At 36.4% G+C, this 27030-nt stretch overlaps 1 protein-coding gene across 18 annotated transcripts in view; it reads right to left on the reverse strand.

Moving 5' to 3' along the window:
* AHI1 (Abelson helper integration site 1) overlaps positions 1-27030 on the reverse strand; it is a 215308-nt gene that overhangs the window by 185338 nt on the left and 2940 nt on the right. For all 18 annotated transcript variants that reach the window (XR_010134375.1, XM_055391068.1, XM_031012265.2 and 15 more), the window contains 3 exons: positions 24420-24483; positions 22816-22940; positions 80-133 (listed from right to left, as the gene is read on the reverse strand). Coding sequence is in view for 17 of the 18 variants with exons in the window: in XM_055391068.1 (XP_055247043.1) it covers positions 80-133; positions 22816-22940; positions 24420-24429 (189 nt within the window). In the remaining variant the exon portion in view is untranslated. The remainder of the gene's footprint in view (positions 1-79; positions 134-22815; positions 22941-24419; positions 24484-27030) is intronic.

The raw sequence follows: 27030 nt of genomic DNA on the forward strand, positions 1-27030 counted from the left end.
TTGCTGACTGTGTATTCCTCAATTTGTTTTTAGTGACTCTCATGCTCTTCTTCAGGCTGTTAGTGTTAGCAGTACTTACATCATCACTTGCAGTTTCTTTCATATAGTGAGGATTGCTTCTAATAGTGTCAGGCTAAAAAGGAAGACATAATAACAAAGTTTCAGCTAAGCGTAGATTAGTTGTATCAAGAAAAACCAATAATTAATGTTCAACTATGTGGAATTATTGGGAAGATTATTTAGTTTTTTACCTGGACATAGTGACACTATCTTAGAGCATTTGATGAGTACTCTCATAATTTATGCTTCCAGAATTTCATTAATAATCTCTGAATGTAACTTCAGATTAATATTTTGGATTAACACTTTGGATTCACTTTGTCATGCAGAATGTCACATTGTAATGTATGAACCTTACATGTTAACATTCGGTGCTACAAGATGAATCTAAAATCAAAATAAAGAAATGTGCCAGAAATGAATAAACTTAACAATACATACTGGAGTTTGATCTTTGAAACTCCCCATATTTTAAAACTAGTTAAAAAATATCCAATGTATATAAAAAGGTGATTTAAAAAATGCTGAAAGAACTAGTATCCCAATACATATCTAAGATTTTACCATCTCTAAGACTCTTTTGCTCACCTAAAATATATTTCCAAACTCTATCTGTTCTTTGAGGGTAAATTATGGTGCCATAGCCTCCAAAAAAATTCACTAATCAAATCTAATTATTTTCACATGTTCTGTTTTAGAAGCAATATTTAATTTAAAACAGTAAAAATAAACAAATAAGAAAAAAAAAACCAGAAAATACACACACACACAAAACCCAAAGCTAGCAGAAGACAAGAAATAACCAAGATCAGAGCAGAAATAAAGGACACAGAGACACAAAAAACCCTTTAAAAAATCAATGAGGCTGGGCATGGTGGCTCATGCCTGTAATCCCAACAGTTTGGGAGGCCGAGGCGGGCGGATCACATGAGGTCAGGAGTTCGAGATCAGCCTGGCCAACATGGTGAAACCCTATCTCTATCAAAAATACAAAAATTAGCCAGGCGTGACGGTGCACACCTGTAATCTCAGCTACTTGGGAGGCTGAGGCACAAGAATCACTTAAAAGAAGAATCAAATAGACACAATAAAAAATGATAAAGGGGATATCCCCATTGACCCCACAGAAATGCAGACAACCATCAGAGAATACTATAAACACCTCTATGCAAATAAACTAGAAAATCTAGAAAAGATGGATAAATTGCTGGACACATACACCCTCCCAAGACTGAAGCAGGAAGAAGTTGAATCCCTGAAGAGACTAATAACAAGTTCTGAAATTGAGGCAGTAATAAACAGCGTAGAAACAAACAAGCAAAAAAAGCCCAGGACCAGATGGATTTACAGCTGAATTCTACCAGAGGTACACAACAGAACTGGAACCATTTCTACTGAAACTATTCCAAATAATTGAAAAGGAGGGACTACTTCCTAACTCATTTTATGAGGCCAGCATCATCCTGATACCAAAACCTGGCAGAGATGCAACAAAGAAAGAAAAAAAAGTTAAGGCCAATATCCCTGACGAACACTGATGCAAAAATCCTCAATAAAATACTTGCAACCAAATCCAGCAGCACATCAAAAAGCTTATCCACCACCATCAAGTCGGCTTCATCCACGGGATGCAAGGCTGGTTCAACATACGCAAGTCAATAAACATAATTCATCACATGAACAGAACTAAAGACAAAAACCATATGATTACCTGAATAGACACAGGAAAGGCTTTCGATAAAATTCAACATTGCTTCATGTTAAAAACTCCCAATAAACAAGGTACTTACGGAACATACCTCAAAATAAGAGCCATTTATGACAAATCCACAGTCATACTGCCCAAAGTAATTTATAAATTCTATGCTATTCTTATTAAACTACCATTGACATTCTTCACAGAATTAGAAAAAACTACTTTAAAATTCATATGGAACAAAAAAAAAGAGCCTGTATAGCCGAGACAATCCTAAACAAAAAGAACAAAGCTGGAGGCATCACACTACCTGACTTCAAACTATACTGGAGTAACCAAAACAGCATGGTACGGGAACAAAAACAGACATACAGACCAACGGAACAGAAATAAGATCTCAGAAATAAGTCTACACATCAACCATCTTGTATTTGACAAACCTGACAAAAACAACCAATAGGGAAAGGATTCCCTATTTAATAAATGGTGCTGGGAAAACTGGCTAGCCATATGCAGAAAATTGAAACTGGACCCCTTCCTTATACCTTATACAAAAAATTAACTCAAGATAACTTAAACACTTAAATGTAAAACCCAAAACTATGAAAACCCTAGAAGAAAATCTAGGCAATACCATTCAGGACATAGGCACAGGCAAAGATTTCATAACAAAAATGTCAACAGCAACTGCAATAAAAACAAAAATTGACAAACGGGATCTAATTAAACTACAGAGCTTCTGCACAGCAAAAGAAACTATCATCAGAATGAACAGACAACCTACAGAATGGGAGAAAATTTTTGTAATCTATCCATTTGACAAAGGTCTAATATCCAGAATCTATAAGGAACTTAAACAAATTTGTGAGAAAAAACTAAACAACCCCACAAAAAAGTGGGCAAAGGATATGAACACACACTTCTCAAAAGAAGACATTTATGGGGCCAACAAACATGATAAAAAGGTCAACATCACTGATGGTTAGAGAATGCAAATCAAAACCACAATGAGATACCATCTCACTCCAGTCAGAATGGCAATTATTAAAAAGTCAAGAAACAACAGATGCTGGTGAAGCTATGGAGAAATAGGAAAGCTTTTACACTGTTGGTGGGAATGTAAATTAGTTCAACCATTGTGGAAGACCCTGTGGCGATTCCACAAAGACCTAGAACCAGAATTGCTATTTGACCAAGCAATCCCATTACTGGGTATATACCCAAAGGAATATACGTCATTCTATTATAAAGATACATGCATGCGTATGTTCACTGCAGCACTACTCACAATAGCAAAGACATGGAATCAACCCAAATGCCCATCAATGATAGACTGGATAAAGAATATGTGGTTCAAATACACCAATCAATACTAGGCAGCCATAAAAAGGAACGAGATCATGTCCTTTGCAGGGACATGGACAAAACGCAGGAACAGAAAACCAAACACTGCATGTTATCACTTATACGTGGGAGCTGAACACCGAGAACACATGGACACGGGGAGAGGAACAACAAACACTGGGGCCTGTCAGGGAGTTTGGGGGAGGGAGAGCATCAGGATAAATAGCTAATGCACGTGGGGCTTAATACCTAGGTGATGGGTGGATAGGTTTGTTACCTATGTAACAAACTTGCAAGTCCTACACATGTATCCTGGAACATAAAATAACATTTTAAAAAATTGCTATTTGTTTCAGAATCTTCTTTTTGTTTTTTTATGACTTTTATTCATACCTCAATAACCTTGAATTTCCATTATGTTAAAATGGGGCATATGCAAATTTGTTTCTACTTTTTCAGTGAGTACCAATAATGTAGCACCAATATATACAAATTGTGAGGATACTCCTGAAGGAAATAATTAGAAAAAGAGCTAATCAAGAATTAGAAAGAGAAGAAAGATTTATGGTCTAAAGGAAAAAATTTTAAAATTGAAACTCCAGGCAAGCTAATCAGAAAAGGCTGTTTTTTGTTTATTTACCACTGATCTGTCAGCCTTTGCACTAATAACATTAATTTTATGACTTTATTATTAATTTGTCTTTTTCTTTAGTTCTGTTTTTTAAATACAGCAGTGAATGAAGTTTCCAGAGTATCTTCAGTAGCATCTCTACCTTTCATTGCATTATACTGACATTTTCATTACTTTTTAAATAGCCTGATTTTGTGGTTTTGATTTCCTTTTTCCCTCTAACAGCTTTATGGGATAAATTCCCAAGTAGTTTGTAAATTATAAACTTTTGTTAACTTCTAGTTGTACTGTACTATTTTTTTTAAAAAAGTCTCCTTTGTGGAATTCAACAGTTTCACGGATCAAATTAAGTTTGAATTTTGAAACGTCCCAAATACATTTGTTCATTCATGTTCCTATTATACCTTTGCCAATTTTTTACCTCTTTAAATGATTCAGGTTTTTTTTTGCTTTGGTTTGTCTATTAAAATCAGCTTTATTAAGATATAGCTTACATCAATAAAATTTGCCAATTTTAATTGTATAATTAAATGAACTTTGGCAAACGTATGCAGTCATGTGACCACCACCATAATCATGACATTGAACATTTCCATCATTCTACATGTCCTGTTACACAGTCAACGCCTTCTCTCCATGCTCTGTCCCTACTCAACCACTGATCTGGTATCACAATAGCTTTACCTTGTCTAGACTTCCACATAAATGAAATTATACCATCCATAGCCTTTTGTGTCTGGTTTCCTTCATTCAGCACAAAGCTTTTAGGATTCATCCATGTTGCTTTATTCATAGCAGTTTATAGGGACCTTTTTTGTGGAGTAGTATTCCATTGTACAGTTATATGCCACATTTTGTTTCTCCATACACCAATTAATAGATGTGAATTATTTCCAGTTTTGTGCTAGTATTAGATATGTTTTCATTTCTGTTGGGTAAATACCCAGAAGTGGAATTGCTGTGCTACATGGTAAACAGATATTTAACTTATTAAACAATCGCCAAACAGCTTCTCAAACTGGCTGTACTATTTCACATTTTTATCAGCAATTTCTAAGAGAGTTCCAGTTACTTACCATCCTTGTTTGCACTTAATACTGTCAATTTTTGTTTTGTAGCTGTTGTATTAGGTGTGCAATAGTACCTCAGTATTGTTTTAAACTGCATTTTCCTAATTACTATGACAGCAAGACTCTTTACATGTGTCTATTTGCTATCTATAGCTGTCCTTTCGTTAAGTGTCCAAATCTTTTGCCCTTTTTAATTAGGCTGTTTGTTTTCATATCAGTGAGCTGTAAGAGCTCTTAAAATATTCTAGATACAACATTTTATCAGATAGTGCTTTAAAAATATTTTATCTAAACCTACAGCTATAAAATATTTTCATTTTTGTAGCAATGCTTTCAATTTTCACAAAGTCCAATTTAGCCCTTTTTTCTTTTATGGTTCATGTTTTTGTATCCTGAGAAATCTTTGCTTAACCCAAGGTTACAATTATCCTATGTTTCTCCTATAAGTTCTACATTTTTAGCTCTTAAATATGTTTTGATCCACTTCTAGTTAATTTTTAAACATGACATGATCCCAAGTTTATTATATATGAATATCTGATTGTTCCAGGACCATTTGTTGAAAAGATTATCCTTGCCTTTAGTGAATTACCTTGGCAACTTTGTTAAGAGTCAATTGAACATATATATTTGAATCTATTTCTATACCCTATTCTGCTCTACTGATTTATATGCCTATCTTTATGACAATTCCAGATTGTATTCATCACTATTGCTTTATAATGAGTTTTGAATCAGAAAGTGTAATTCCAACTTTGTTCTTTTTCAAAATTGTTTTGGCTATTCTAGGTCTGTTGTTTACAGTTCCCAATAAATTTCTGATTTTTTGACTACTTCTTCTGTTAATTTCTGAGAGAGGATACTGACATATCTAACTGTAATTGCTGATTTGTCTATTTCTCATTTAGATTTTAAAGAAAAAAAGTCTCCTGGCATTGATTAGGATTGAATTAAGTCAACAGATCATTTGTCAGAGAACGGACATTTGACAATGTTGATTCTTCTGATCCATGAACACGAATATCTATTTACTTAGGTATTTATATTCAGCACTTTGAGGGGTTCAGTGTACAGCTCTTGCACATTTTTGATAAATTTATCCCTGAATGCTACACATTTTTTCTATTATAAATTATTTTAAAATTTAATTTCAAGTGATTCATTACTGGTATAGAAATACAATTGGTTTTTACACATTGACCATATATTCTGCTAAGCTCCCTAATACAGACGGTCCCTGAATCACAATGGTTCTATTTATGACGGTTCAACGTATGATTTTTTTTACTTTATGATGGTGCATAAACACGCATTCAGTAGAAACCATACTTCCAAGTATCTATACAATTATTCTGTTATTCACTTTCAGTACAGTATCTAATAAATTATGTGAGATATTCAACACTTTATTACAAAATAGGCTTGGTATTAATTTTGCACAACTGTAGGCTAATGTAAATGTTCTGAGCATACTTAAGATAGGCTAGGCCAAGCTCTGATGCTTGGTTGCTTAGGCGTATTAAATATATTTTCAACTTATGATACTTTCCGTTTAAAAAGGACATAATCCCATCATAAGAACCACCTGTAACTTCTAGTAGCACTTTTTTTGTAGATTTTTTTGGGATATTAACATAGACGATTATGTCATTTGTGAATATAGTTTACTTCTTCCTTTACAATCTGTATGCCTTTAAAAATTGCATTACCGCATTCGTCAGGATCTCTAATACAATTGTGAATACACACAGTGACTGACACATGCTCAGCTTAGAGCAAAAGCATTCAGTTTTGTGCCATTAAGCATGATGCTAGCTGCAGATTTTTTAGGTGCCCTTTACTAGGTTGAGGAAGTTACTGTCTATTCTTTTTTTTTTTTTAGACTAGTCAAATGCAGTACTGAGAGTATGAGTAGAACAAGGAGTTCAATCTGTAACTGACTGTGAAAAATCCCTTGAGATAACTCATTACCTTAGACAAGTCTCATCTATTGCTGGTTTAAGAATCAGTAATAAATGTTGTCAAGTCTTTTTTCTCCATTTATTGAGATGATCTCATGGTTTTCTAATTCAATCTTTGGATATGGTGAATTACATTGGATGCTTTTTCTAACGCTGAACTGACAGTATATTCCTGACATAAACTCCAGCTAGACATGGGGTATTATCCTTTTTTATAAGATTGATTTTCTAATATTTTGTTGAAGATGTTTGCCATCTATATTTAAAACGGATTTTGGTATGTATTTTTCTTGCAATCTTTGTCTGGTTTTGGCAGCTGTGTAATTATTGCCCACAAAAAGGAATGGACAAGGATCACCTCTTACTTTACAGTCTGGAAGAGTCTGTATAGAACTGGCATTATTCTTTCATCAAACGTTTGAGAAAAGTTACTAATGAAGCCACCTGGGAGTAGTTTCCTTTGACAAAAGATTTTTAACTACAGATTCCGTTTTTTTAAAAGATATATAATGTTCGAGTTATCTATTTCTTTTTGAGTGAGCTTCAGTAGTTTGTGCCCTTCATGTAATTTACACATTTCATCTAAACTGCTAAATTTATTGTCATAAAGTTACTCATAATACTCTTATTATCCTTTTAAGGTCTGTAGCATCTAAAGTGAATACCCTCTTACAATCCTGATATCGGCAATTTGTGTCTTCTTTCCTTGTTTCCCAATCAGCCTGGTTACAGGTAGTACAGAAAACAGTTAACTCATGAGCCTGGGTTGCTAAAAAGCTGCAAATCCCAAGAAGGGCATATTTTTAGGACCAGTCCTTGAAATGTTGTGCTTGATAAGAGTGTTTCTAAATGCCTGAAGCCTTGGGCCACACTGTAACAGTTTCGCCAGAAAGCTTGTGTTAGCAATGTGATTTATGGTGAACATGTGTTTTTGCTTTGGGGGTTTGGAGTCTGAGCAGCTGAGGTCGGTGACACAGGCACTGAATGCTCTGCCTCTACACAAAGCCCACATAGCCCTCTACACAAAACCATGAACATCAAGGCTTGGGTTGAGCTTCCCTGGGTGGCAACACTTTGCACATTTTGTCACATGTTGTTGGAGGAATTAAGCGAGTCCCTTGCAACTCTACTGGGGGGTGCACCTGAAAGCTTGCACCTGGTTTCTCCTGGGCTGTGTCCCATGCACCTTTTCCCTTTGCTGATTTTAATCTGTATCCTTTTGCAGTAATAAATGGTGTGGGTATAACAGCTTTTGAGTCCTGTGCGTCTCTCTAGTGAATTATCAAGCCTGGGGGTGGCCATGGAAACCCCCAACATATATGATAACCAATTTTATTACTCTTTTAAAAAATTGCCTTTGGATTTACTGAGGTTCTCTATTTCACTGATTTATACTCTTCTTATTTCTATCCTGTGTTTATTTTGTCTAATTTGTTCTTCACATTTTTTTAAGGTGAAAGCTTCAATGATGGATCTCAGACCATTCCTCATTTTTAATGTAATGCTACAAGTTTCCTTCTAAGTAATGCTTCAGCAGCATTCCATAAATTTTGATATGCTGTAATTTCATTTTTAGTTAGTTCAAAATATGTTCTAATTCTTTTGTGTTTTCTTCTTCAATACATTGATCTGGGGTCTTATTGAACTTCCAAATATTTGGTGACACTGCAGATAACTTTTGGTTAACTATTTCTAATTTGATTCTGTTGTGGCCTAAGAAAACATTTTGTATTATTTTAAAATTTTCTTTTACATTTAAAGTTTTTATTTAATTTTTATATATAAAATAAACCTATGTAGACTTGTTTTATGGGCCAGAATGATGTCTGTCTCGGTGAATATTCCATATGCACTAGAAAACAATGGGTATTCTGTGTTTGTTGGGTACAATGTTCCCATAAAACTCAACTCAAATTTGTCAGTTACTGAAATCTACATTCTTATTGATTTTTTGACTACTTGTTATATCAATTTCTGAGAGAGGATACTAACATATCTAACTGTAATTGCTGATTTATCTATTTCTCATTTCATTTCTATCGGTTTTTGCTTTGCATATTTTGAAGCTTTGTTATGAGTTTCATACACAGTCAGTTATATCCTTGATACTGACACCTTTATCATTAAAAAGATTCCTTTTCATCTTTGGCAATATTCTTTATTGTAAAATATACTTTCTCTGATATCAATATAACAACTCCAGTTTTCTTTTTACTAGTGTTAGCATGGTATATGTTTCCATTCTTTAAATATTAACCTACCTATGCCCTTATACTGAAAGCAAGTTTCTTATAGTCAACATATAGTTGGGTATTATTTGCCAATCTGACACTTTCTACTTTTTATTTGGACCATCCACATTTAAATTATTCTTGATATTGCTGAGTTTAAATATACTATTCTATTATTTCCTGTTTGTCCTATTTGTTTTTTGTCTCTTTGTCCTCTTTTTTTTTTTTTTCATTTTTTTGAGACAGAGTCTCGCTCTGTCATCCAGGCTGTAGTGCAGCGGTGTGATCTCGGCTCACTGCAAGCTCCACCTCCTGGGTTCATACCATTCTCCTGCCTCAGTCTCCAGAGTAGCTGGGACTACAGGCGCCCAACACCACGCCCGGCTAATTTTTTGTATTTTTAGTAGAGACAGGGTTTCATCGTGTTAGCCAGGATGGTCTCTATCTCCTGACCTCGTGATCCACTCGCCTCGGCCTCCCAAAGTGCTGGGATTACAGGCGTGAGCCACCATGCCCGGCCCTCTTTGCCCTCTTTTCCAACTATCTTTCTCAACAGATTTTTGTGATTCCATTATATCATTATTGGCTTTTTAGCTATCCTTTTAAAACAAATTTATGAAGACTCTAGGTTTTATAATACACATATTTAGCTTCTCATCGTTGATATGGTTTGGCTCTGTGTCTCCACCCAAATCTCATGTTGAATTGTAATTTCCACGTGTTGAAGGAGGGGCCTGGTGGGAGGTGAGTGAATCATGGGGACGGATATCCCCTTGCTGTTCTCGTGATGGAGTTCTTGCAAGATCTGATTGTTTGAAAGTGTGTAGCACGTCCTCCTTCACACACACTCTCTCTCTCTCTCCGCTCTGGCCATGTAAAGTCCATGCCCGCTTCCCCTTCACCTTCCACCATGAATATAAATTTCCTGAGGTCTCCCCAGCTATGCCTCCTGTATAGCCTGTTGAATTGTGAGTAATTAAACCTCTTTTCTCATAAATTACCCAGTCTCCGCTCTGTTGCCCAGGCTGGAATGCAGTGGTGTGATCCTGGCTCACTGCAGCCTCCGCCTCCCAGGTTCAAGTTGTTCTCCTGCCTCAGCCTCCTGAGTAGCTGGGACTACAGACATGTGCCACCACACCCGGCTAATTTTTTTTTATTTTTAGTACAGAGAGGGTTTCACCATGTTGGCCAGGCTAGTCTCAAACACCTGACCTCAGGTGATCTGCCCACCTTGGCCTCCCAAAGTGCTGGGATTACAGGCATGAGCCACAGCGCCGAGCCTCAGGTAGTTCTTTACAGCAGTGTGAGAACAGACTAATATGAAAATTGGTACCAGAGAAGTGGGGCATTGCTATAAAGATACCTGAAAATGTGGGAGTGACTTTGGAACTGGGTAACAGGCAAAAGTTGGAACAGTCTGAAGGGCTCAAAAGAAGACAGGAAGGTTTGGAACTTCATAGAGACTTGTTGAATGGTTATGACCAAAATGCAGATACTGATATAAACAGAGATGGCCAGGCTGACGAGGTCTCAGATGGAGATGAAGAACTTATTGGGAACTGGAGTAAAGGCCACTCTTCCTATACTTTAGCAGAGACTGGCGGCACTGTGCCCCTGCTCTAGAGATATGCGGAGCACTGAACTTGAGAGAGATGATTTAGGGTATCTGGTGAAAGAAATGTCTAAGCAGCAAAGTGTTCAGATGTGGCCTAGTTGCTGCTAAAAAACTATGCTCATTTGCATAAAGAAAGAAATGACTTGAAGCAGGAATTTATATTTAAAAGGGAAGCAGAGCATGAAAGTTTGGAAAATTTGCAGCCTGATCAAAAGGTTAAAAAGAAAAACCAGTTTTCTGAGGAGGAATTCTAGGCTGCAGAAATGTGCATAAATAAAGAAAAGCCAAATGTTAATAGCACAGACAATGGGGAAAATGCCTCCAGTTCATTTCAGAGACCTCCACAGCAGCCCTTCCTATCACAGGCCTGGAAGCCTAGGAGGAAAAAATGGTTTCATGGGCCAGGCCCAGGGCCTCGCTGCTCTGTGCAGCCTTGAGACATGGGGCCCTGTGTCCCAGCTGCTCTGGCTCCAGCTGTGGCTAAAAGGGGCCAAGATACAGCTCAGGCTATTAATTCAGAGGGTGAAAGCCCCAAGTCTTGGCAGCTTCCATGTGGTATTGAGCCTGTGGGTGTGCAGAAGGCAAGAGTTGAGGTTTAGAAACCTCTGCCTAGATTACAGAGGATGTATAGAAATGCTTGGATGTCCAGGTAGAAGTCCACTGCAGGGGTGGAACCCTCATGGAGAACCTCTACTAGGGCAGTGCAGAAGGGAAATGTGGGGTTACAGCCCCCACACAGTCTCCACTGGGGCACTGCCTAGTAGATCTGTGAGAAGAGGGCCACTGTCCTCCAGACCTCAGAATTGTAGATCTAGATAGTTTGCACCATGCACCCAGAAAAGCCACAGGCACTCAATGCCAGCCAGTGAAAGCAGCTGCAGGGGCTGTACCCTGCAGAGCCACAGGGTAGAGCTGCCCAAGGCCTTGGGAGCCTACCCCTTGTGTCAGGGTCGTCTAGATGTGAGACATGGAGTCAAAGGAGATTATTTTGGAGCTTTAAAATTTAATGACTGCCCTGCTGGGTTCTGGACTTGCATGGGGCCTATAGCCCCTTTGTTTTGGGCAATCTCTCACTTTTGGAATGGGAACATTTACCCAATCCCTGTCCCCACATTGTATCTTGGAAGTAACTAACTTTTTTTTATTTTACAGGTTCATAGATGGAAGAGACTTGCCTTGTCTCTGATGAGATTGTGTCAGATGAGATTTTGGACTGTGGAATTTTGGGTTCATGTTGATATAAGTTAAGACTTGGGGAACTGTTGAGAAAGCATGATTGTGTTTCGAAATGTGAGAAGGACATGAGATTTGGGAGGGGCCAGGGGTGGAACGATATGGTTTGGCTCTGTGTATCCACCCAAATCTCATGATGAATTACCACATGTTGAAAGAGGCACCAGGTGGGAGGTGACTGAATCATGGGTGTCAGCTTCCCTCTTGCTGTTCTCATGAGTTCTCCTGAGATCCTGTTGTTTGAAAGTGTGTAGCACTTCTCCCTTCACTCACTCTCTCTCCAGCTCTGGCCATGTGAAGACTGTGCCTGCTTCCCATTCCACCATGGCTGTAGTGTCTGGAAGCCTCCCCAGCCATGCCCCTCCAATACAGCGTACTGAACTGTGAGGTGACTAAATCTCTTTTCTTCATAAATTACCCAGTCTCAGTTAGCTCTTTATAGCAGTGAGAGCAGACTAATACAATTTTCTACCATTAAATAATGCCACTTCACATACATTTTAAGAAATTCAGCCAGGTGTGGTGGCTCATGCCTGTAATTGCAGCACTTTGGGAACACAAGGCAGGAGGATCACATGGACCCAGAAGTTCAAGACCAGCCTGGGCAATACAGTGAAACCCTGTCTCTACAGAAAAAAACAAAAATTAGCCAGATGTAGTGGTGTGCACCTGTAGTCCAAGCTACTGAGGGCGTGGAGGTGGGAGAATTGCTTAAGCCCAGGACGTCAAGGCTGCAGTGAGCTGTGCTCTCACCACTGCACTCCAGCCTGGGTGACAGAGCAAGACCCTGTCTTAAAAAAAAAAAAAGAAGAAAGAAACTCACTAAAGTATACTTCTATTTATTTCCTCCCATACTTGTTGCTATGTGGGTCTTACAGTCTGAACATTTGTCCTCTCAAAAACTCATGTTAAAATTTAGTCCTTAATTTGGCAGTATTGAAAGTTGGGGCCTTTTGGTGGTGATTGAGTAATGAGGACTTTGCCCTCGTGAGCAGATTAATCCATCAATGGATTAACCAATTTATGGATTAATGGGCTAACGGATTAGGGCAGGGGTCCTCATGCCCCAGGCCTCAGACCAGTACTGGTCCATGGCCTTTTACACATCAGGCCGCACAGCAGGAAGTGAGTGGTGGGTGAGAGCATTATTGGCTGAGCTCCACCTCCTGTCAGATCAGCAGCAGCATTAGATTCTCACAGGAGCAACAACCCTATTACAAACGACGCATGCAAGAGACCTAGGTTGCACATTCCTTATGAGAATCTAACTAATACCTGATGATCTGAGATGGAACACTTTCGTCCTGAAACCATCCCCGCCGGCCCACTCCATGGAAAAATGGTCTTCCACAAAACTGGCCCCTGGTGCCAAAAAGGTTGGGGACTGCTGGATTAGATCATCATAACGGTGGGGCTGGTGGCTTTATAAGAAGCAGACTTGAGCTAACACATTCAGCGCCCTTGGCATATGATGCTCTGCACTGCCTTGGGACTGTAGAGTCCTTACCAGCAAAAAGGCTCTCATCAGATGTGAATCCTTGACCTTGGACTTCTCAGCCTTAAAACCCGTAAGAAATAAATTCCTTTTCTTTATAAATTACGTTTCTGGTATTCTGTTATAAGCAACAGAAAACTAAGACAGTTGTTAAATCATTTACTTCTACAAATAAAGGTTGAATATCCCTTATACAAAATGCTTGAGACAAAAAGTGTTTCAGATTTTGTTGGATTTTGTATATCTGCATTATATTTACTGGTTCAACATCCCTAATTCAAAATTCAAAATCCAAAATGCTCAAATGAGCATTTCCTTTGAGCATATTCATGCTCAAAATGTTTTGGATTCTTGACCATTTTGGATTTCAGATTAGGGACACTCAACATTTATTATAAATCCTATAAAAAAAACCTAATTATTCTTGCTTTTATAAAATATCTTTTAAAGAGATTTTTTAGTAAGACAAAAATCCTTCTATATCACGTTTACTATTTGTTGTGCTCTTCTTTTTTGTAAATCAAAATTTCCACTTGGTATTGATGTCCTTTTTTTTTTTTAACACTTTTTTATACTACAGGTTTACTGACAAATTCTTTCAGCTTTTGTACACCTCAAAAAGTTTTTATTTCGCCTACATTTTTGCAAGGAGACATATCTTGCAAAAATGAAGGTGAAATAAAAACTTTTTGAGGACCGAGAATTTTAGGTTGACAATTTTTTTTTAATTCAGTATTTTAAAATATTGTTCCATTGTCTTTTAGCTAGAATAGTTTCTGATGAGAAGTCTGCTGTCATTATTCTCCTATATAAAATGTCTTTATTTTCTCTGGCTACTTTTAAGATTTCCAATTTATCCTTCATTTTCAGAAACTGTAGTATGATTTTTTCATATTTCTTCCTTTATGACCTGTTGAGCTTCTCTGATCTGTGGGTGTATTGTTTCTACACAGTCTACAAAGTTTTTAGTCATTATTTCTTCCAATGTATTCTGTCCCCACTCCTCAGGTTTCAAGTACACATAAGTTAAAATGCCTAATATTGTCCTATAGGTCATTGGTGTTCTCTTCCTCCTTCTCTCCAACTCCACTCCAAAGGCCTTTTTTAGTGGTATGCTGTTAAACTCTCCAGTAAGGATAGGGCAGTATAAACAAAAAGCCTAGTCTAGTGTTTACCAACTTCCATGATGTAAGTATTCACATAAATAGCCAATTTCAAGTTACTAATGGTTTAACAACCAGTTTACAAAATTCCCTAATATTTAACAACCAGCTCTTATAAACCTGGACAGGCCATGCCAGCCCACCACTGTTTTTTTTTTGTTTGATTTGAGTAATTTATATTGTTATTTCTTGACATTTACTGATCATTTTAATGCACTGTCCAGTGTGCTAATTGCATACAGTCAATTTAAAATTTTGAATACTGTTATTTTTTTAATCTGTAGAAGTATAATTTGGTCTTTGAAAATATGTTCTATTTCTTTCTTTTACATCTTTTTTATGTTTTCCTATTCCTCTCCTAGAGTCTGTTTCTATTGATTGACTTATCTTTTGGTAATGGGTTGGGTTATCTTTCTTTTTTTAAATGCCTGGTAGATTTGATTGAATATCTGACATTATCAATTTTATATTGTTGGTGGCTGGATTTTGTTGGGAATCCTTTAAATACTGCTGGGCTTTGCTCTGGCATACAGTTAAATTACTTCAACCAGTATAATCCATTTAAGGCTTTTTTTTTTTTTTTTTTTGAGACAGAGTCTCACTCTGTCACCTGAGCTGGAGTGCAGTGGTGAGATCTCATCTCACTGCAACCTCCACCTCCTGGCTTCAAGTGATTCTCCTGCCTCGGCCTCCCAAGTAGCTGGGACTACAGGTGCCTGCCACCACACCTGGCTAATTTTTTTTTTTGTATTTTTAGTAGAGACGGGGTTTCACTATGTTGGCCAGGCTGGTCTTGAACTCCTGACCTCGTGATCAGCCCACCTTGGCCTCCCAAAGTGCTGGGATTACAGGCGTGAGCCACCACACCCAGCCCATTTAAGGCTTTTTAAATTTAGTTACCCCCTGAAAACACTGGGGTTCTAAATTTGTTTTTGACACAGCCAAGGTAATTACAGATTTATAAGCTAAATCCAGGCCAGCACTTATATAGGTGAATGAACACATGAAAGATATTATTAATACCTAGGAAACCATGAAGATTTTCTACCCTTTTAAAATCAATTCACTGCACAAAACAAAAAGTTTGAGAGAATGTAATTCATAAGATGAAGAAGCTGTCACCTCTACAAAAGAACTATTATAAAAATAAAGTGAGAGAGGATAAAATCAAGATAATATGGTATACACAATAAAAGTGAGGAAATTTTGGCTTAACTATGCCCTTTTAAAAGAATGTATATGCAACTTCATACATAATTATAGCTACAATTTGAGTGCTTACTCTTAACAATTTATATTTATTTGTTCCAGTTACTACTGCTGAGTATCAAACCACTCCAGACTTAGCAATGTAAAATAATAAGCAGTTTATTATGCTCTGAGCCCAGTATATTCTCTTTATTTATCAAGCCCCTCTTATCCAATTCCTGATGCTTTGATCCCACAATCCATCACTTCAATCATCATCCGCCATTTTCATGTACTTCCTATCCATATACTTGTCTGGTAAAACTGCAGGCACTGTTCAAATTTAGTGAACTTTATTTCCATAATTATAACCAGGCTATTGAATACTGCTGGAAAAACTTGAACCACTTCAAAGACAGTGTATTAGTCCATTTTCACGCCACTGATAAAGACATAACTGAGACCGGGCAATTTACAAATGAAAGAGGTTTAATGGACTTAAAGTTCCACATGGCTGTGGCCTCACAATCATGGTGGAAGGCAAGGTGGAGCAAGTCACATCTTACATGGATGGTGGCAAAGAGAGAGCTTGTGCAGGGAAACTCCCATTTTTAAAACCATCAGATCTTGTGAGACTTATTCACTATGATGAGAACAGCATGGGAAAGACCTGCTCCCATGATTCAATTACCTCCCACTGAGTTCCTCCCATGACACACGGGAATTGTGGGAGTTACAATTCAAGATGAGATTTGGGTGGGGACACAGCCAAACCGTGTCACATGTTGTACTGTTACCTTTCTACCAGCATTCTACCAAAAAGCCTTGCTCGCTACCTTACTACTAATAAACTTTTAAATACCTTTTTGATAAGCAAAAATATCTTGGTATTCCAATCTGAATCTCTTTTAAAATATTACTACATTTTATTAGTCAATGTTATTTTCTCTTGTATCTGGTTTTATTTTTTCATTCCTTTTGCTCACTTAGCTGTTATCTTAATATTTATGACATCAATTTATGCAACTCCTTTACAAGTTAACAAAAGGGATGAAACTTACTTATAATTTTGTTCCAAGGATTATAGGATAATTATAAAATACTCAGAAGGTCCTTCTTATTCCACATTATGTAGTTGCTCAATAAGTATTAGCAATTATTATCATTAGCTATATGTAAGAGTATTAATGTTATGACTATAAAAATATTACATATTTTTCTCAGTGAGTTGGTTTTTGACCCAAAAAAAAAACTTATACATTAGATTTATTCATTCATTCAACAAATACTTATTGAGTCTTCTGTGTGCAGGCAGAAAATGCTGTCTTTATTTGGGAGGTCTTTTATCCCTTTTAAGAACAGAATATCTTTCCACACTGGAATGTTAAACCAGCCAGCCATTTTTAATTTCTTATGGAAATATCTGCCTATTAGATTTTTACATTTAAGTTTTTTAGTTATCTGAAATGTAATTTTTAGTTTGTGAGATAAAATTCCTTCCCCCAAAAGCTAAAGCAACCTAACAATAATATTTATTAATTATATTTACAATTTCTTTTTTTTTTTTTTTTTTTTTTGAGACAGAGTTTCGCTCTTGTAGCCCAGACTGGAGTGAGGTGGCATGATCTAGGCTCACTGAAACCTCCACCTCCCGGATTCAAGCAATTCTCATGCCTCAGCCACTCAAGTAGCTGGGATTACAGGTACACAACATCATGCCTGGCTAATTTTTTATATTTTTAGTAGAGACTGGGTTTCAACATGTTGGCCAGGCTGGTCTTGAACTGCTGGCCTCAAGTGATCTGCCTGCCTTGGCCTCCCAAAATGCTAGGACTACAAGTGTGAGCCACTGTGCCTGGACTTTTGTTTTAAATATTTAAATATTTCAGTTAATCTTCCTTTTGTATTTTTCTGCATTAACTTTAGCCTAATTTTGCAACTAAAGAAATCATCCACTGGAAACTATTACAATTGGATTAAACCTAAAAATTAATCTGGAAACAACTGGTATATATAAAGTGCAACCTATGTGTAATATCTACTAATAAATTTTTTCTATTTGAATCTGTACTTTTGGAAAATTTACTTTTAAGATCTTTCAGGACTTTTGTAGTTTCTATGTAGGTGATATCTATCTGTTAATTTTTGTATTTTTCTCCAATATTTTCTTATTGTTTCTAGCTATAATCTTTAATTTTGTATACTTATTTTGTTCACACAGGTTGATTCACATAGGTTTTCTAATATTAGCATTCAAACCATCAATAATGATCATTTGTTCTCCTCACTAAGTGTCACATTATTTGCCCACACTGTACACTACACACTGGCATAACAGGGAGCCTGTTATGGCTCACACCTGTAGTCCTAGCATTTTGGGAGGCCAAGGCAGGCACATCACCATAGAATCAGTAGGACCTGGATTCACTACTATTAGTTATATGATCCTGGCTACGTTTCTTAACCTCTGTGCCTCAGTTCTTCAGTTTATACTGATTTTATAGGATGCATGTGACAATTAGATGAGTTAATACATGTAAAGCACTTATTATGGTGCCTGCTATGCAACAAATATGGACAAATACCTATTGAAAAAAAGCTATCATATCTTTATGTTTCATGCCTTAACATATTTACTTTAAGATTATTAAACAGTTATGATGAAAAGACATCTTCCCTTGCAGGTCCTGATTTTAAAGGAAGAACCTGTAGGCTAGGTGTCTCCCTTTCCAAAGGGACCCATGGAAAACTATCGAAATCATACATAATATACCATGTATATGTGTGGATTTGAGTTTTCCTAGAACCCCACAGCATGCTCTAGGTTTGTTGCTCACATGTATGGTTTTCACACACATGAACACCAAAATGTTCTAAAAAATCCATTACTATCCTATTTCCAATTAAAATATGATAGCTTTTTTCCTTGTTATTTTTATATTACATGGTTTTATTCAATTTATTTGCACTAACATCTTAATATTGACTGATATCCAATTATTAAGCTATTCTTAAGTTCTTGGGGGGAACTATCTGGCTGAGATAGATTATTCTTTTAACATGATTAATTTCAATGTATTCATATATTTACATAGGTTTTTTGTTCTCTTAACACATTCATAAATGAGACAGCTATAAGTTTCTTTTCAGGAAGAAAAACATAGACAACTGTCTATATTTTTGCACACTTTTACTTTTAAACTTTATGTCATTTTGTTTAATGTGTGAATCTTGCAAGTAAAATACCTGATATTTTATTTTATTTATTATTAGTAGTATTTTTGAGATAGGGTCTCGCTCTATCACTCCGGTTGGAATGCAGTAGCATGATTATGGCTCACTGCAGCCTCGACTTCCCAGGCTCAAGCAATCCTCCCACCTCAGCCTCCCGAGTAGCTAGGACTACAGGAGCATGCCACCATGCCCAGGTAAGTTTTTATTTTTTGAGAGACGGGATCTTATTATGTTGCCCAGGCTAGTCTTGAACTCCTGCACTCAAGCAATTCTCCCACCTTGGATTTCCAGAGTGTTGGGATTACAGGCATGAGCTACGATGCCTGGTCCTGATATTTTAAAAGTCTATTTTTGAACCCACTTTTTAAAATAGGAAGCTTAAACTATTTACATTTATTGTCATGAATGAGTTTGCTCTTACTTAAATTTCTTATTTCATTACATTCTTTTAAAAAAACTCAATTTTTTTAACTCTGACAACTTAGAAAGTGTAATAATCTATTTTATATATATCACTTGTTTTATTTATTTCAAACTCTAGGATGAAATAATAACTTTTAACTATACGCTAGGGACAAGAGTAATGGTTACATGACTTTTTCTTCCTAAGCTAGGATGCTTTGCTCAATCTTTGAAAACAATTTGGTTCTGTTCTCTCACATTATCATATACACATAACTAATGTAAAATCTTCAGGAATTATTCTGGACATATATAATAATTAAGAAAGTTCTATATATTTAACTGATTTCAAAGTTCATCCAATGGTATTTTTGGATCATAAATTTCCCATTAAAAATTTTTTTAACTGATACATAATAGTTGTACTTATTTTGGGGGTACACGTGATATTCTGACACCATATACAGTGTATAATAATCGAATCAGAGCATCTGAGATACCCATTACTCCAAGCATTTATCTTTTATGTTGGGAACATAAATCTTCTTTTCTGGCTATTTTGAAATATACAATAAATTATTAACTGTAATTTCCCTACTGTAATACTGACTACTAGAACTTATTCCTTCTAACTATATTTTTGTACTCCTTAACCAACTTCCCTTCATCCCTTCCTCTAAGATCTTAAGATGTTCTATTCTTAAATTCTTAACTTTGATTCATATCTAGAAATGGTACTACATCTTTAATAAATCTTAAATCTTTTTTTTTTCCAGGGAGGGAACACTGATATTTCTCTAATAATGCACATATGTTTACAACAACCATCACAAATGACTGACAACTTAGGTGACCAGATTCCTCAGGCTACAATTTTTCTCTTAGTGCTCTAAATATTTCTCCATTGTCTTTTGGATTTAGTGTTTTTACACAGAAGTCTCAAATGTACTATATGTTTTCCTGTTTAGGTGTCTGTAATATTTATTTGACTCTTAAGATACAAACAAAAGAATTTTCTAGATATAGTTCTCATCTCATAAATTTTTGCCTGGAATGCAGGATGACTCATCTCTTCAGAAATCTCAGGAAGGTTTCTTCATCATGCTCATTATTGTTTCTGCTCCACTAGTACTGTCCGGGAATACTTATTTGTGGGTCAAATATCTTTCTATGTCCTCATCATTTATTTCTTTCATTTTAGTTTTGGTCATTTCTTCCCACCTCGAATTTGTCTCCCACTTCACTGATTAGATTTTTCCGTAGTGTCAATTCCATCATTTTAGGCCCGAGATATAGTTTTAAGGAAGCAACTGAAGAACATGCACTTTAAAATTGCAGAGACTGTGGTCTTAAATCCCACTTATCCTATTTTAGACTAAATGACCTAAGGAAATCACCTAACATGTCTGTTTATAAAATTTCTCATGTGCAAAAAAAGAGTCCCAATATCTATCTCGCATGATTAACATGAGATTTAGAAATAATATTTGTAAAACTCTTATTATTGTGCCTTACATATAACTGGAACATAAGATGAACCTGCCATTATTATGAATCCCTATTTTGACTTTTTTCCTCGCTTAATTTTATTTCAGACTGCTCCATTTCTCATCTCAGCCTGTTCTGTACATAGGATTCCCTGTTCTTCTTTAAAGAAGAAGTCCTATCTTTTCAAATTTCATTAAAATAGGTAATATTGGGTTGTGGTTAAGGCAGTGGATTCTGCACTCCCACTCTCAGTGTTTGAATCCTGGTTCTACCATTTACTATGTAACTTTCAGCAAGTTACTTAACTTCTGATGTAGTTTTCTCCTGTACAGAAACAAAACCCTGTAATTTCATCGTTTGTATTAAATGACTAAATATATATGAAGTGTTTAGAAGAGTGCCTAAAGATAGAAAGCATTCAGGCATCTAGCAAATGAAAGCAGCTATTCCTCTTTTACTTCCTAAAGTTAATCATGTCAAAAATATTTTGTTCTCCTCTAAGTCCTCTAGAAATATTCCTGTTCTTTTGAGCTGCGAAATATCTTCCCAAATATTTGTTCCTAGTGTACTTATTTCTCAAAGAAAAGAAGCCTATTCAGTCCTGGTGTTTGCAAAGAGAGGCTGGATAAATTATGCTTAGTCACCTCACACTTATGTGCTCCTCAACATTTAAACTGGACCTTAGGTAAATGGACATAGCCTCTGCCTATTCTGATTAACCATTTAATTTAAACCTTGGTCTAAACTGCATTTTGTTCATGGCTCACAACTCCCAGTTCTTTAATACTAAGAGACAATATGAGGTTCTTCTCTGAGCATAAAACATCTCTGCAGACAACTGTTTCCAGGGTTCTTTTTGCTTTTGCCCAACATAAACCACTCCATCTGAGGGGAGCGCATATACCAATAAGCAATGTTTCATCCTCCACGTCACTATTCCCTACCATATTGTGCACCAGTACCACCAGAAAAAGCACATGCTATTTCAGAGCAGCAATCACTATGGGAGTGCTAATCTGTCCCATTCTGTCAGTAGTTCGAAATTTTTGTGCAGTCATACACCGGTGTATATACTATGAACCCTCACATATGTGCAGCTGGATTTTGGTCAATTTTACTACTTATTTTTGCCTCACTTCAGAATTTGTATTGTTACATTGACAGCTGCCAGACAGAATACTAAAATGAACAGGTCTTAAGAAAAAATGGGGTAAATCTTACTACAAGCAAAATGTAGGATTATAACTCATTGTAAAACTCCTGCCAAAAAAAAAAAAAAACAAAAAAAAACTATGTACCATTTACACAAGAGCCTATTTATTTTTTTCTGTGAGGACAGAAGAGATAATGGTCAAAGTAGTAAAAAGCGCAACTCAAGTAGGGAGATAGGTATAAAGAGGGCACAGTGCATTAACTGTGGATGCCAATACAGACTCTCTATGATTCCAAGGGGATCAGGTTGTAGTTAGTTGCTGATTTGCTTGGTCTTTGAGCACTGTATTTTTAATTCCTTCAAGTGTGCTGCCAAAGATTCTATCATTTGAAAGTGTACCTCAAACATAAAAGGATAATTATTACCATACGGCCATTGATTTCTCCTGGTTCTGTTGGGTAGAATCACACAGAAATAGTTTAAATAAGCACAAGCTATTCAATATCTGAAGTTAAGATACTACTTCCTAAGTTCTTCAGAATTCTGGGTTAAAAATATTTTCTTCAAAAATGTTATCATGGCTAGTTTTGAGTTTCCCCACTATCTCTGGTCATTTTCCCCACTGTGTGTGTGTTCTTCCTGTAGGATGGCACTCAAGAATGAACTCAATATTCCCACAGTGATGTTGATTCTAATGTAAACTTTATTTTTACCACATGTTATTGACCATGACATAGTGTTACTGTTTTTAATTTTCAAAATTCCTTAGAATTTTAACATAAAATGCAGCCATATCTGCATTTTATGCAGATATACTGTAAATCACTATTACCCAATGATCATTTACTTACTGAGATGTTTTCTTCAGACTTGACAAGTTTTTTCTTCAGTTTTTTCTTCTCACGCATTAGATCACTGTGGGTCTTAAGCAATTCTTCAAAGCGAACTTTGGTTTTTACTTTTGCTTCACTCTCAGCTACAAAAGATGCAGCCATGTGATTTTGTAAACGACTCTATCATAACACACAACCTACACTACTAGGATGTTAAGAAATAAGTTCTTGTAAATATCGGCATGAGTTCTCTAGCTACATTAGAAAAACTCACCTATCTTTCCTTCTTAAAATATTTTTTATTTTGACTTTAGTGACACAACATTCACCTGTATCCCTCTGACCTTTTTGGCCACTCACTCTAAAAGTCTCCTTTGCTAAGTTAACTTTTTATTTCTGATAAACAGTAGCATCTACCACTGTTAGTTATGTGTTATGTGGCTTTAGACAAGTTACTTAACATCTCTAAACTTCATTTTCCTTATCTGTAAAATCACAATTATCTTATGCCAAAGATCATTTTGCATGAAAAATGGCTAAGGTATGCCTAGCCTGTAATCAGTATTCCACAAATATTAACAGGTTTTTCCTTTAAAACAAGAAGAAGATAATGCTTAAGCCCTTGAAAATTTCCCATTTCACTTAGGATAAAATAAGTCTTTTATATGCCCTACAGGGCTCCATACCTCCTGATCTATCTCCAGGGCTGCAAATGAAGACAAATATCCCCTTAGATGCCTATGTTCTAGCTATAATACCCTTCCTTTAGCTCCTCTTTCACAGCAAGCTCCTTCCCACATGAAGCTGTTTCTGAGGCAAGCTTCCTCTAATTCCTCACCTGGCTGGTGTTAACCTGTCTGTTTAAATCTGCCTGTAAATAAAACATCTCCTGACAAACTCATCTAATTTTCCCTTTTCTCACATAGCAGGTTGTTCTCTTCCTTCACAGCACTCAACCCAAATGGAAATTGTATAATTATTTTTATATCTATATAAAGAAACATATTTTCTGTTTCCCCCATAACTACATCCCCAGCTACTATTACGAGGTCTGACATAGTATACATAGTCATTATGTTTTAAATTAATAAATGATGAATGAATGGGTGCTCTAGAGCAAGTGTCGGCAAACTATGGCCTGCAGGCTAGTCACTTGTTTTTGTAAAGATTTATTGAAATCAGACATACCCATTTGATTAAGAATTGTTATAACTGCTTTCATGCTTTAAAAGAGACAGAGACACAGAGTTGAGCAGTTATAGCAGAGACTAAGCCTAAAATATTTACTAGCTGGCCCTTTTAGAAAAGATTGCCAATGCTTGTGGTGGAGTAAAACATTCAATTTTGACGATAAAGAATAAAAACTAACCCTATGTTGTAATCATTATTTACCTTGTCCATCTGAGTCCCAAACTACCATCCATTAAATACATACTAACCTTAATCACAACATTAAATAGAAAACCGAATACAAAACCAATAAGTATCTCTAAATGTAGTATACTTGATCAATGACATCTACTGTATTCATTAATCTGTTCAAGAATCCCTTAAAATAAACCAAACTTAAAAGTAAATGTATAAAACATAAATTTTATACATAAATTTCATAGAAGTCTTACCTGTAGGCATCTCTCAGCTTTATGCAGAGGACTGAGAACGCAAAGCATTGACTCAATCAGGATCCTATCGAAACAAAGGAGATGTATTTGTAATATGGAACTTCCAAATAAAAATTATAAAACATTCTTCACACAAGATCATGCCTTTGTATGTCCACTACTTCATTAAGTTTACACCAATAAAGCTATGTTCCCTTAACCCAATCTTATGCAAATGACTTGGGTACATTTGAATCAGTTTAGGGCTCTAAAATCAAGGGAAACAACCTAGATCATATCTGAATAAAGTATTTATATATTTGAAACAAAAAAACATTTTGAAGGCAGTGCACATCTAACGTGGTATGTTAATAAACTTTTTAAAGTGTTTTAATACATTAATGAACATTTCAACGCACTTTTAAGAAACCAAACTCCATCTCAGGATTGACTTTCCTAAGAGCATTCAATATTACATTAAAGCATGCTTGTGGGTAGCACACTCACAGTGAATTTAAATACCTCTGTGTCTGCCACTGAAAATTCTGCTACAATAGAGAAGGACAGTACAAATATTTGCACCATCTTTCTTTAATAAAACCTGGATGTGTATTACTGTGTGTCAGAACTACTCAAAACCATGGTTCAACTCAGTATGTATATTACTAAATTGCCCATTTTATTAAAAAATCGGGGTGCATGTCTAAAATGAACATATTCTCACATTAGAACATTTAGAACATAATATGCATGTTTTTGAGACTAAAACTGAAGAGTGTTAAAAAAAAAAAGCTGGTTCAGGAATTATTGATTTGTTTGTTTTTGAGATGGAGTCTCCCTTTGTCGAGTGCAGTGGCGTGATCTCGGCTCACTGCAACCTCCGCCTCCCAGGTTCAAGCGATTCTCCTGCCTCAGCCTCCTGAGTAGCTGGGATTACAGGTGTGCGCCACCACACCCAGCTAATTTTTGTATTTTTAGTAGAGACAGGGTTTCATCATGTTGGCCAGGCTGGTCTTGAACTCCTGACCTCATATGATCTGCCCGACTCAGCCTCCCAAAGTGTTGGGATTACAGGCGTGAGCCACCACACTGGGCCCAAGGCATTATTGGTTAATGCTCCAATTCCCTGGACATCCACATTCATGTTCTTCCTGCAGAAATGTCTAAGAAATTCTAAAAAGAAAGGAATGATTACGTAAACATACCTAACTATGTCAGTTAACTTAGGCAACAACTACGTGGCACCCAGTCAAAACAGACATCACTAAATCCATGGAGTAAAAATTCCTATACTTTAGTGATAGGAGCCTGTATTTACTCCTTCTAGCAGTTATAAATTTAATAAATCTAGTCTTCTACTTTCTAGTCTATATTAAATTAGAAAAGAGAAGCTGCAAAGGTAAGTGCAATGACAGCATGAGTAATTGAAACCTGAGAGCACAGAAGTAGAAAAATCATAAAACAAATAAAAATTTAATATTTATACTACTCAATGGTCATCTAATAGGCAAGGAAAAAGCTGACCTATATTATGACTATGATTCATCAAAAAAAAGCCTGCTGGGCGCCGTGGCTCATGTCCGTAATCCCAATACTTGGGAAGGATAAGGCGGGCGGATCACTTGAGGTCGGGAGTTTGAGTCCTGTCTGGCCAACATGGTAAAACCCCATCTCTACCAAAAATACAAAACTTAGTCAGGCGTGGTGGTGGGTGCCTGTAATCCCAGCTACTGGGGAGGCTGAGGCAGGAAAATCGCTTGAACCTGAAATGTGGAGGTTGCAGGGGGCCAAGACTGCACCAGTGCGCTCCAGGTGATGGAGTGAGGTAATATTTCAGAAAGATTAAATAACTAATGAAGAGGCAGGAGAAAGAATCGGAGATGATTCCCATGTTTCTAGAACTAGAATAAGTAGATTAGTAGTATCATTACACTGTAATATAATGCAGTACAGGGCAGTAGTTTAAAACCCATGTCCTAGAATTAGTTTCCATAGTCACTTGCGTGACTTTTGTTTCCTCATCTATAAAAACACCCTACCAGTGCCGACTCAAAGGGTTGTTGTAAGGGTTAAATGATTTAGAACAGTACCGTAGACAGAAGAAGCAACAATAAATGTTAGCTGTAACTGTAACAGGTTGTTAGGCTGCAGTCACTGAGCTTAGTATGGGTCATGTTGAGTTGGGTATCTGAAGGGCACTGAGCAGCTACAAGCATCAGCTCCATTTTCAGATCCTTGGATCCAAATATCAGTTCTATCTGCCAGCAGATTCACCTCTATGGACATCAACTTCCTAATCTTTCACAATAATAAGAGTAAATCACTCACAGTGTTTTTATAAAGATTAAATGAGAATATGCAAATAAAATACTAAGCACAATGTCTAGCACATGGCAAGCCCTTCAAAAACAACAACTGTTATTACTGTCACGTGTGTGTGTGTGTTTATGTATATAATCATATTATGTTTGTTAGGCAATCTACTAATCCAGCAGGGAGACCATAGGCTGAAGATTTGGGAGTTATTTATAAATATGATAGTTCCAAGAAAATAAAAAGCCAATGAGAATCCTGTGAGCCTACAATATAAAGTAAAATCAGGGAGATAGGTGAAAAACTGGGAGATAGAAGC

Source organism: Gorilla gorilla, chromosome 5 (genome assembly GCF_029281585.2).
Source record: "Gorilla gorilla gorilla isolate KB3781 chromosome 5, NHGRI_mGorGor1-v2.1_pri, whole genome shotgun sequence".
Lineage (NCBI taxonomy): Eukaryota > Metazoa > Chordata > Mammalia > Primates > Hominidae > Gorilla > Gorilla gorilla.